General features: G+C 39.0%; 1 protein-coding gene across 2 annotated transcripts in view; it reads left to right on the top strand.

Moving 5' to 3' along the window:
- The window catches only part of PLOD2 (procollagen-lysine,2-oxoglutarate 5-dioxygenase 2), a 64,094-nt gene extending 51,857 nt beyond the window's left edge, over positions 1-12,237 (top strand). Inside the window, exons 13-20 of one of the 2 annotated variants that reach the window (XM_083739441.1) lie at positions 724-865; positions 2,017-2,079; positions 5,942-6,055; positions 6,386-6,451; positions 7,320-7,424; positions 8,437-8,583; positions 9,611-9,736; positions 11,154-12,237. In XM_083739441.1, coding sequence (XP_083595567.1) covers positions 724-865; positions 2,017-2,079; positions 5,942-6,055; positions 6,386-6,451; positions 7,320-7,424; positions 8,437-8,583; positions 9,611-9,736; positions 11,154-11,309 — 919 coding nt within the window. In that variant the 3' untranslated portion in view covers positions 11,310-12,237. The remainder of the gene's footprint in view (positions 1-723; positions 866-2,016; positions 2,080-5,941; positions 6,056-6,385; positions 6,452-7,319; positions 7,425-8,436; positions 8,584-9,610; positions 9,737-11,153) is intronic. The other variant, XM_083739442.1, reaches the window with a different exon arrangement.
- Positions 12,238-12,616: the final 379 nt, after the last annotated feature.

Below are 12,616 nucleotides of genomic sequence, written 5' to 3'. Positions count from 1 at the left end.
ATATTGTTATAAGCTGGCTATTATTGGGGGAATATTGGAAAACTAATAAAAAATTATTTGAAAAAAACAACAACCATAAAAGAAGTGACATATAAAGACGTTAGTTATTGGAAAGGCTGCTTTTAATTCTGTTTCCTTGTAATTGCCATATATTTTAATTTATAAGCTGATTTTGAAGAATATGTGCTCTGTCAATAGCTTTAATTGAATAAAAAATGGAAGGGAGATTTAAAAGTGAATGTTCTCAATTCAGCTATTTTATTCTTGATTTTATTCTTGTATATGGGTCTGTGAGCGAGAAACCTGATTGATTTTGCTTGTTTATTGTTTGTCCAGCTTTAGAAACCCGCCACAGGGTCAAGTAGCATTCTGGGACATGTGGTTCTACAGCTGGGTGTTAAATATAATTTTATAATGGTTCAGTTTGTGCCTTTCTCCATGTGGTTGCATTACCAAATATTCCACAGTAACTTATTGGTCTCCTTAGTCTTGTTTACAAATGGATAATGTTCTCTCAGTTCTGTATAGTGGAGCTTTGTGGAGCTTCTCCGCAACAAGAGTACAAATGATTAAAAAAAAGAATTATGCTCTATAGTATTTTCATCCTGTTTCATGAGTGGAAAATTCTCACCATAGGAAACAAATGATGAACAAATGATGAAACTTGAATGAAATTCATCCAAGTGTATATTACACCCAACTCATTTTACCATTTCCCCCCAGGGGTGTATGGAACATCCCTTATGTGGCTAACATATATTTGATCAAAGGACAAACCCTCAGATCTGAGATGAAAGAGAGAAATTATTTTGCAAGGGACAGATTGGATCCTGATATGGCCCTCTGCAGGAATGCCAGGGAAATGGTGAGTTGCATGAGCTTTGAAAATGTCTCGCTACACTTTGGTTGTTCTTTCTTTCCAATTTAAAGTACTAGCCAATTTTTTTGTGAGTTACAATCACTTTTCTGACTCTTTGTTACCTCCTCACAATGGCAGCAGTTAAACCAATTCACATCACAACTTTTTGGCTTTGAGTATAGTTAACACTCATAAATATTGTGTGCTGCCTGTTTCTGAATGCAAAATTACTTGTGAACTTAATCAATACCTATTTCAAATGGTAATTGTAGCTCAGCACTGATTTTCTATTTTTTCTAAATTTTGTTCTTGAGTTAATAAACCATCGCAAATGCTATATATTGTATGAAGGATACAATAGAACTGATGTCACATTATTGCATTGTAGAATTGTCTTTTTCAAGGGCAGGAATGATTGATCTTGTTATTTCAAGGCAGATTAAATTTTGCTAAACAGGACCAATGCTCCTTGTCGTTATTAGTGTTTAATGGATGCTAGCATTATGAGAACATATATGAATATCATTGCAATACAAATGTAAATCTGTATCTGTACTGATATCTACACTAGTTCCAGAGCAGAATCAAATGACAGCTATTTCCAGGCAATGTAGCATTGAAAAATAATTTTGCTGAATTGAACAAGAAAAGTTGGCAAGTATTGAAGTTTATTCCCTCCTTTAACAAGGCATGATTTTCTTTTGTTTGTACTCGTTCTGCAGAATAGTCCAATCAACATTCTCTTGTTCTCAACCTTTCCTGCATCAGTTATTGCAATCTGTGCTTACCATGTGCTCACGTCCAACTAATCTGACTTGGTGGCTCATCAGAAAAAGTCTTCTTTTTCTCATTCTTATGCTGTGAAACAGCCTGGTACGAGCTTGTCTCTGTGTGTATGTTTTTAAAAATACATATACATATATATGTATATATTTGTTGCAGCAGATAAGAGGCTGAGAGTTCAAGCTTTTAACCCGTACGTTTTTTAGCTTTGCTTAGAGCTGCATGATGTCCGTAAATGGTATTTCAGAATACCAGCTTTTGATTAAAGGATCTTGTTTATCTAACATGGCAGCAGAAAGCGAATGCAGCTCTAACAGTGCGAAAGAGAGCAATGAAAGGTCAACTGATGTGGTCCTTCTCCTCCTTTGTTTTAGACCTTACAAAGGGAAAAAGGCTCCCCTTCTGCGGAAACATTCCATATGCTCAGACCCCCAAAGGTTTTTCTTTCTTTTCATTTTTTTACTCATTTATTACAATGCGGTTTTAGTCTCCTAGAGGGAGGTGTCTCCTTCCATTCCCTGTATCCCAGTGATAACTGGGCATTGTTTTGTCTTGAGCTTTTAGCCCCATGGATACAACTTTTGCAAAAACCAATCTGTTTTTTTTCCCCTGTGGCTGTTCAAAAGATTAAATCATGAATGGAAGGAAAAACAGCTGTCACTGCTGCCCCACACAAACCTGTGTACAATAATTCACACAGGGATATGTTGAGTAGGTTCTATAGATGGTGGTCAACTGGCTGCCAGCATTTACCTGACCTCCTGTCATCCTCATCGCTACAGTGTATTAGGAAAGGAAAGGCCGCTATGATGCAGACATACTGGCAAAGCCAATCTAGCACTCTCTGCCTGGTTGGTGTGTACCAAACCAACTTCACCTCTTCCTTGTCCCTACTCTGTGGCATGCCCCACCAATGGGGCTGTCAGGAGGTCAGGTAAGTGCCACCACTCGAGCGACCACTGCTGATCGGCAGTTTTCATTATTATGCTTGCATAGGAGGTTGCCCAAAGCCTTGTGAAGCCTTTTGTCCAAATGGAAGAACATGCTTTTTGCTTCTTCTGTGTTTCACGTAAAATAGTGAGTAGAAGATGCCTTCTGCATGCAGGAGGGCAAGTTTCAGCCCAAACAGTAGCACGTTTTCCACATTGTTGAGTTTGTAAACCAATATGCTAGTGTACTTAAACATACACCCAAAATTCTGATGTGCCGTAATCGCAAAAAATAAACTTATCCTCATTCTTTTAATGCAAATCATTCTTGTGCTACAAGTCCCTGCTTCCTAGTTATATACATGTGAGAATCACAATTTTTTTGGTATCGTCTTAAGTAACAACTCATTTTAGTATTGACCATTGCTTCTAAGATTCAGTCTCCATTAATTTCATTGTGGGCATCTGCTCATGTTCCATTGATACTAATGGAGATTGAGGATTTCATTTTTGAACTTTCTTTGTCTTTCATTTAGCTATATCACTTTCACTTGTTTTGGATGTTAAAAGGCTACATCCAATGGGTTTCACTCAGCTGACAGTAAAGCTTCTGCTGGCAGAGTGGAGAGGGAATGGATTTTTGGAAATTCCCTTCCCCCGCTTGTCCCACTTTCCAAAAAACCCAGAGGGACTCTTAACCCAGATTTAGAGGGGAAGAGACGCTGCAGGGAGAGGATTAATTGCAGGAAACTCTTTCATTCCCTGAAGCCTTACAATCAGCTGGTAGAACCCAAATTATGTGACCCTATTAATTAATAAATGAATGAATCTATGATTGTCCCCACTCCACATCATTCGAGAGGTAGTCCCACCGTTAGCAAATAGAAGAAGCCACAACTATTAGCAGCATAATAAAGTCAAAATATCAGAATGATTTTTTTTATGGAAGTGTAGAAAAAATAATGAAATATAATGCCAAAATAGTCTTTAAGTCAAGAACCAAACAGTCATTCATAAACTGCATACAGTTGCATACAATTTAAAGGGCTCTTTCTAGTTAAAACTGGATGTAATTCAATGGCTTTTTGTTGTTGAGACAAAGTTACCCACACTCTGTTATCCATTGTAGCTGTAGGAACCAGAAAATCCATTGTTTAATAAGGGTTGCTTGCTGTTCCCTGTTCCCCTAATGCACATTTTTCAATATCTTGTTATGATTAAAACTGAAGCTCCCCTGTGCTGTAAAAACAGAACATACTGTGGTTTCCCTACACTTCTCATGAGAAATTATGTCTTTAACGCAATGACATGGTTTTCAATACACCCACTGTCAAAAGCATGCTTTACCACTGTATTTCTACAGTTTTATGCTGATGCAATTCCATTGGAAGTAATGGAGCATAAAACTGGACAGTGGTGTGGTGTATTTTTGTAGCAGAGGGAAGTGTTACATAATCATCACTTAACTGTTTTTGGCAGAGCTTTTTTGATTCAGCTTTTCGTATTTATTGTTTAATAAGAGCCAGGGGTTGAGTACATGTTTATTATGTTCGTGTTTTTAAAAAGAACATTACAACATTAAAAAAAAAAATCCCCCCAAAAGACTTAGACCCAACCCTTATGTACCCTTATGTATCTGCCTCGCTACTTATACAACATGGTATGCGACAGTATTTGTTATGTCTACCTGGTAGCCTTCAGATGTTTTGGAATGCCAATCCCAGCAGCTCCAGGTTTGAAAGGCTGCCCTATCCTGATCACTGAGGAAACTCATAGACATCTGCTTCCTTAGAGACGGTAGCCACAGACCCAGAACCAAACCAGGAAGTACCTCATTATAGGATAGGCCTGTATTGCCATGTAGGTTTGAAGTCACTATCACATATCTTGTTCAGTTGGTGCTGCCCCTGGCTAGTTCTACTAGCCTGCTTGGACAGAGATCATCATCAACATGAGGACCAGTCAAAACAAAAACAAAAAAAATTCCTTCCAGTAGTACCTTAAAGACCAACTAAGTTAGTTCTTGGTATGAGCTTTCGTGTGCATGCACACTTCTTCAGATACACTGAAATAGAAGTTTCCAGACCCTTCTATATAGTGAGAAGGTGGGGAGGGGTATTACTCAGAAGGGTGGTGGGAATGGGTGATTGGCAGATAGCTGTGATGAGCCTGTTGACGACTCTTAACGACTGCAATAGGTCTTACAGGAAAAAGCAAGGGGTGAGAAGGTGAATTTTCTATTTCAGTGTATCTGAAGAAGTGTGCATGCACACGAAAGCTCATACCAAGAACTAACTTAGTTGGTCTTTAAGGTGCTACTGGAAGGAATTTTTTTTTGTTTGTTTTGACTATGGCAGACCAACACGGCTACCTATCTGTAAATGAGGACCAGTGTGGCTGATGTCTGGCTTGTAGGTGACCAGCATGCTAGCCATTCACAAAACCACAAGTGTCAGAAACAGCAAATGTCTTGAAGCACCATTATTCAAAATGGCAAGCGATTGGGCTGTGACAAATGCAACAGTATCTTTGATCAGTTTGAAAACATGGGCCTGTTTATATTGAAAAGGAAAACAACATACCTTCCCAATTTACTTAATTTGATTTGTTCAATTTAATATGAAGTTAATCAGTCCTACAAGGATCATGTGGCTTTTGCTACTGTTCCAGTTTATTTTGCTTTTCATCCTTCTTCAAGCATTGCACAGTGGTTTGTTGTTTTCATCATATTCATCAAAATAACTATTTGAAGGGGAACATTTTCATTACAGGTCAACTCATCAAAGGATCTGGTAGGAAATGGGCTGAAATTGGCACTCTATAGAGCTCTGACACTTGCTTCTCTATTCATGTCTTTACCTGAATTCAACAGATCAATATTAGTTAAATATTTAGGACGTAAGACAACTACATAAAAATGTATAGAAGGAAATATACCCACTTTTCCTTCATAAATCAATCTGGTCACTCATCATCAGTTATATAAATGTATAGATATTAAGAACATAACCAAGATTGCTGTGTGTGGGTCTCTGATACAGGTATGGATCGCCTTATGTTCAGGGCTTCTCCTCCCTACATTTTCATGAATTGGGAATGCTCTGTATGCATGGACTGCATGTAGGAAAAAAAACCAAATTGCCTCAGCCCATATCAGAATCCATGCTTTGTTTACTGACTATATCTGGTCAGTTGGCAGTACAGCTTAGTTAGAATTTCAGATAAAGAGGACAGTAGTTTGTATATTCAGAATGGGGATGATAGTGAGTTTGGGTGATGAGTATTAATATAGACTGGATAATATAACTTCTTTTGTATTTCTAAATATTAAATGTAAACTAACATAAGGATGTTTTTTGTCTGGTGGTAGGGTGTCTTTATGTACATCACTAACAGACATGAATTTGGAAGACTTCTATCAACCGCCAACTACAATATATCTCACTACAACAATGACCTTTGGCAGATCTTTGAAAATCCAGTGGTATGTATCAAAAAATGCAATAGAATTACCAGTATTTTCATCTCTTTTAAAAAACCCCGAATAACCTTTCTTTTGTGAGCAAACAAATCACAAAATGCTATCTTACATGGGGATCTTAATCCATTTAATTTTTCAACATTAACCTTCATTGCTCAGTTTGAAAAAAAATAATCCTATGGGTTTATGGAACAAAGTTAGTCATGTTCATCAATTTTAGTGAGTCTGCTTTGAGTAGGACTATCCTTTGCTGAAACCCTACATTCTAAGCATTTCTGTGTGGGTTGTTCTCTCTCTCTATTTTTAATTTAACAAACAAATCTTTGTTCTCAGGATTGGAAGGAAACTTACATAAACCCCAACTATTCAAAAATTTTCACTGAGCACATAGTAGAACAGGTAAGGAAAACCTCTATTTGGGGACTCACAAAGGGACTGCACTTCATTTATGAGCTGAACTAAAATACAAATGGGTTTTAACTTGGATTGGAGTGAGCTAATTATTTATGGGCTCTGTATGTGTTTCTGTAATTCCCACACCCACCCGAAACTTGGCAGCAGCACCACTAATAATGGAAACCACCTAGGGTTGGGGTGGCCCAATACTTCTCTGCTTTGACACTCAAAAACCATTTCTTCTTCAGCAGACCTGGCTTTCCATGCCATGCTAATTTGTGCTCTCTCTCTCTCTCATGTGCATGTGGGAAGAATCAGCAGGTTAGCATCAAGAGTCCCATAAACTTGGATGAATTGAGTTGCTGGAAGCCTGGGCAGCTGTTCTTCACTACATTGTAGTGCCAGTCCTGCTAGGGGAAACCAAATTACCACAGCCGAAAATGTTCCTTTCCTCAAATATGGGAACACTGGGTAGATCAGTACAAATGTAACCTTCTGCTGTGGGTATTTGTGGGCACATGAGAGGAAACTGCTCTACAGTGACTGACCCAAGCAGCCACTGAAATGGTTTCTCCTTTCAGATAATTAGAGATTTCGCTGTGTTTTCTCTTACGTAGCTGGCCAAGTGCATGATGCAGAGCAACTGCTGCATAACTCTTGTATCCACAAGCTAAAGGACAAGAAATGACATTTAAGAAACAAAACAAAATCAAAGGGGTCAGGCTAGTTGCTGTAGTGATGGACCAAGTAGTCCTGCAGCCCTCCTCCACCTTAGATTCAGAGATGTAAAGTATAAGCTACGCAACAGCCTTATCTGGCATACAAAGGAGCACAAAATGCTAACACACAGGTTTATGTCTCCCACCTATAGCCATGCCCAGATGTGTTTTGGTTCCCCATATTTTCTGAGACAGCCTGTGATGAACTGGTCCAGGAGATGGAACATTATGGACGTTGGTCAGGTGGAAAACACCATGTAAGCATAATAGTTGGAGACTTCTTTTATTTTTTATATGGGTGTTTTTGAAAATAAAGTATGTGCTGCTGACAAAAGGTGAGCACAATCCACATGCAGATGTGCCCTGTGGGAGGCACCCATGGGACTGTCATTGCAGGTACTCACATACACTCATCTAAGGGGGAGTTCGTTGGCGCAGGATTGTGTCCAATGTTTCCATCAGGACCGCAAAATTTAATTTTAGATTGGCAAATTTTAATCAGTGATATTAAGAGTTTTGGGCTACCTTATATATAAAAAAAAACACTTTAGCTTTTATGTCACTATTTTTATTTATGAAAAAAATACCAAGCACAATGCAATGATGACAGTATTATAGAAATAATGGAGATACAGTGTTATTTTTGTTACAAGTCCATTCATAATACATCTACCTCAAAGTACACAATTAGTTTTATATCCAAATCCATATGGCATTTTGACTTTGTAAATTTGATAAAGGGTTAGATTGTGATTTTTTATTTATTGGGTTTCTTACTTACTCTTCAGCATGAGGTCCCAGGGTGGGTCCAGTTATGTTACTATAACAAATGATAAAAGAAAGGCCATCTTTACTATTTTCTTCAACATTGTAAGGCAGTTTACATTTTCTGTATATTAAAAAGCTCCTTTTCATTCATCTAAGATGGTTTTAATAATCAGCTGATAGTTTCAAGTGCCGTTTTTTTTTTTTAATGAAACATCTATTGATGTATTCAGCCACTACTGAATTATCTGGTGAGCAAAACAATGTATTGTTGTACCAATTCCTTATACAATACATTTGATGGAAGAAGAGATTGCCATTTTGGTCCCATAAAATAAGCCATACGACGAGTATATTTCTTCACTGGGATCTGTCTCAAGGTAACGGTGTATGAAAGCTTTAGAATTAGACAGGCATGTGCTACTTTACAAAGTGTCCCATATGATTTGAAAACATAACCTTATGCCCTATGTATCTGAACATCTCTGTGATGTCTTGTTTTAGGACAGCCGCATTTCTGGAGGATATGAAAACGTTCCAACTGATGACATTCACATGAAACAAATTGGGCTGGAAAGCGTGTGGCTACATTTCATTAGAGAATACATAGCGCCTGTAACACTAAAAGTGTTTGCCGGCTACTATACAAAGGTAGGTTAAAATGGTTATTAAAAAGTAAGACTTAAAGGCTCAAGCACAGGTACAGTACCCAAACACAGAGTAGTCACGACAGACCCAGTATGTCCACCCCACAGGTCCTTCTGCCAATGTGGATGCACCAAGAACATGCAAGCAACAGGAGGGGGCATTGCAGAGACTAGGAGAGCTATTCATGCCTCTCCTATCTCTACTTCCGGGATGCGGGTGGCACTGTGGGTTAAACCACAGAGCCTAGGACTTGCTGATCAGAAGGTCGGCGGTTCGAATCCCCGCGATGGGGTGAGCTCCCATTGCTCGGTCCCTGCTCCTGCCAACCTTGCAGTTTGAAAGCACCTCAAAGTGCAAGTAGATAAATAGGTACCGCTCCAGCGGGAAGGTAAACGGCATTTCCATGCGCTGCTCTGGTTCGTCAGAAGTGGCTTAGTCATGCTGGCCACATGACCCGGAAGCTTTACACCGGCTTCCTCGGCCAATAAAGTGAGATGAGCGCCGCAACCCCAGAGTCGGTCACGACTGGACCTAATGATCAGGGGTCCCTTTACCATTACTATCCCTACTTCAGCTTCTGTACCATGCAAATTATTTAATTTCTGAAAAGCACAGGAGAGGAGAGTACTCTTTTGCTTGAGTCCTGTGTCCAGGTTTCCCACAGACATCAGGTTGGCGGCTGTGAAAAAAGGATGCTGGACTAAGATGAGCTGTTTGCCCGATCCAGTAGGCTCTTCTTATGTTCTCATGCGCAGGAGCCAACATTAGACGCTAAATATTATTTATTCCATTTATCAATAGTTTCCTATGAAGTATGTGCTAGGTGAACTCTGTGTCTGCAGGCTCAGAATCTTTAAAAAAGGAAGAGAGAGACAAAAGTTGAGGACATCTGGAAGTGAAGGAGTTATTATAAACAGTGGGTGGGAGGAGATCCATGACAGTAAATCACAGATATTTATCATCACAGGGAGTAGGCTTGAGGGATTCCCATGAGCTATCCTTTCTTAACTGTCCTGTTCTTTCTTTATAGGGCCATGCCTTGCTGAATTTTGTTGTGAAATACACTACTGAGAGACAACGTTCCCTCAGACCTCATCACGACTCCTCAACATTTACTATCAACATAGCTCTCAACAAAGTGGGAAGAGATTTTGAAGTACGTTTGGAGCAAATCTGTTTATTGCAGCAATGGCTTTCAACTTCTCTGACTCATTTCCCACTAAGCTTGCTTAGAAGTCCCAAATAAGAAAATGACACCACAATGATAATTCTTGGTTCTTTTAAAGTATTAGAACAGCGTTTCTTACAGTGACAGTATAATTGCATCAAGCTGCGGTGACATGGCAGTTTAAGCAGACAGCTGTATTCAGTGTTGAAATCAGTGATAGGATTATTTTGTATGGCTGCTGAAAGAGTTCCCTGTGAGGAGTGTCTTGTTGGAGAAGGAGATGGAGCAGATCCCTCACCAAAAAAATTGCTTTCTTGAAGGATCATGTTACAAATAGTTTAAGACAGTGGCCAGCAGAAGGTAGATTGCAGAATGATTTGCAGTAGCTGGCACATGGCAACAGAAGTAGATACCACATCCCTCAGTTTTGCACAGGGTGGTTTAGGAATAGAGGCAAAGTTCCCTTGTCTCTCCAAGTGATATGACTTGTTGCCTCGGAAACCACCCCCTCCAATCTTTTTCCTCTAGGTTGTTCCTCTAGGATGCAGCATTTGAAGGGATGGAGTAGGCCTAGCGACCTCCCACTACTGATGCCTAGACTAGAAAAGCTATTGACCTGGTTGGCATGTAACGCTAAACCAAACAATGGCTTAGCACAGGCTTCCTCAGCCTCGGCCCTCCAGATGTTTTGAGACTACAGTTCCCATCATGCCTGACCACTGGTCCTGCTAGCTAGGGATCATGGGAGTTGAAGGCCAAAAACATTTGGAGGGCCGAGGTTGAGGTAGCCTGGCTTAGCACAAACAAGCACATGTGTTGATTCTTGGTATGCAGATCACAGCAGCAGCTGCTGCTGCTGCTGCTGCTGCTGTGCTATCCAGTGCTAAGTCATAGTTTGTGTTAGTGCTACATCCAAAGCAGGGCTCATGATTTGTTTCACTCTGGACAAACCATGAGTTGTAACCAAAGTTTGTCCTTGGTTAACTGCTTGTGGGTTTTCTGGGGTAGATAAACTACACACCCAGGTTTGAATACAACACTAAGCCAAACCATAGCTTATGCCTGGGTGGAACAACTGCAGGATCAGGTGAACAGTAGTAGCTGCAACCTTTGCTACCAAAACACACATGTTAAGGCATGGTTTGACTTAGAATTTGATGCAAACAGGGCCACTATCATGCAATTTCCACAATGATGTTGATCTACATATGAATTAGAATAGGGAAATGTTAAGGTGTGTTATTGTTCAAATGCAGTATATTCCTGGTGCAAATTAATGCACTTGGGATTGATTGCACTTCTGATTATTGTCTTGGGCTATATACAAAAAAAAAAACCCTCCCAGTTTCTATTGATTTCTGCCAGATGGTGATTTAAAGACTTTTGTTTCTGATTTTTTTTATAGGGAGGTGGATGCAAATTTCTGAGGTACAACTGCTCCATAGAATCACCCAGGAAAGGATGGAGTTTCATGCATCCAGGAAGACTTACGCATTTACATGAAGGACTTCCCATTTTGAAAGGAACAAGATACATCGCAGTATCATTTATTGACCCTTAATCTTATTTCCCTGGCCTGTTACAGACAACGTTTGGCAATCTATGACAAACTCTTATTTATAGTTCTACTCCCAGAAGATGGTGACAAAAGAAACTTCTTCTAGATTGCTGCTTCTCTTTGGGCTAAAAGAATGAGCAGGAAAAGAAACCCAAACTCTTAAAAAATAATATAAACCTTCAAGCATCTGATCTGAGCCTTGAGTTGCAAAGTTAAATAATTATAATTTCGCCCTCTTGTGAAAAGGGAGTCTAAAAGGAAAGGGGAAAATCATTGATGCCGATTATCTATAAAACTTTTCATGTGGGTTTTCCGTCCGTTACAGTAACATTACGAATATGTCTTTTGTATATATCTTGATTAAAGAAAGAAATATTTGCATATCCAGCTATCTATGAATATTCTTCTAAGAAAGAAGTGCATGATAGATAAATGCAAAGCATTGGCAAAAATACACATATGGGTACTTTTTTTTTTTTAAAAAAAAAAGCCTTTAAAAGAAGAAATCCACAACTTGGAAATCTTTTCGTCTCCAAGTGTCCTTTGATCAGGCTGGGAACTATTCTGCAACTTTTTTTTTTTTTTTTTTTTTTGCATCAGTTCAGTGCTGGAAATCCAAGCTCTCTTTTTGAAAACTTTCTAATACCAAGATGTCTTGGGAAACCAAATTTGTCTACTCTTATTTAACACTACTTGAATTTTGTATCAGGAGATCAAGAGGTTGAAGTTGCTCTTTTATAAAACATGCAGGGTTTTGACTTGCCTTTGTTTTTTAAGGGATCAGTTTAAAATTATTCCTGCTGTGCCTACTGTTTGTAATTTAAAGGTTACACTTGAAAAAAAAAGAATGTTGAAGCATGAAACCTGAGGTGCTAAAATGCACATATTTTCTAAGTTTTATGGAAAATAAAGAAGTCTTAAATTAAGAAAAGTTTTTGCTGTGTCTGCTTTTAAAAATATGCAGTGTTTGGTTTCTGTTTTATAAGCGGAGTATGATAGCTTTTATTACATTTTGGAGGGTGTTCAGTAAATTGAAAATGTTTTACATCTTAACAAATGCTTTACTTTTCAGAAAAGCTATTTGTCTTGCATCCCCCACATCAGCAGCCACCACTGTGGAAAAGATGCAATAGACTAGCTTGCTGAAAACTACAGTAAGAAGAAACCTAACTTACTTTTCAGGGCAGCTGGGTTGTTTCCTACTTTACCATTTCCTAGTTTACAGACTGCAAAAGAGTGCTGGTTTAGTGGATTCTCAGCTCTGGCCAGATTCCTTTAAATGTGAACGCTACCAAATGACTGGCCTCTTT

This window comes from Podarcis gaigeae, assembly GCF_964106915.1.
Source record: "Podarcis gaigeae genome assembly, chromosome: 5".
In the NCBI taxonomy this organism is placed as follows: domain Eukaryota; kingdom Metazoa; phylum Chordata; class Lepidosauria; order Squamata; family Lacertidae; genus Podarcis; species Podarcis gaigeae.
The sequence above is the reverse complement of the archived record's forward strand: the minus strand, read 5'-3'. Positions and strand labels throughout refer to the sequence as shown.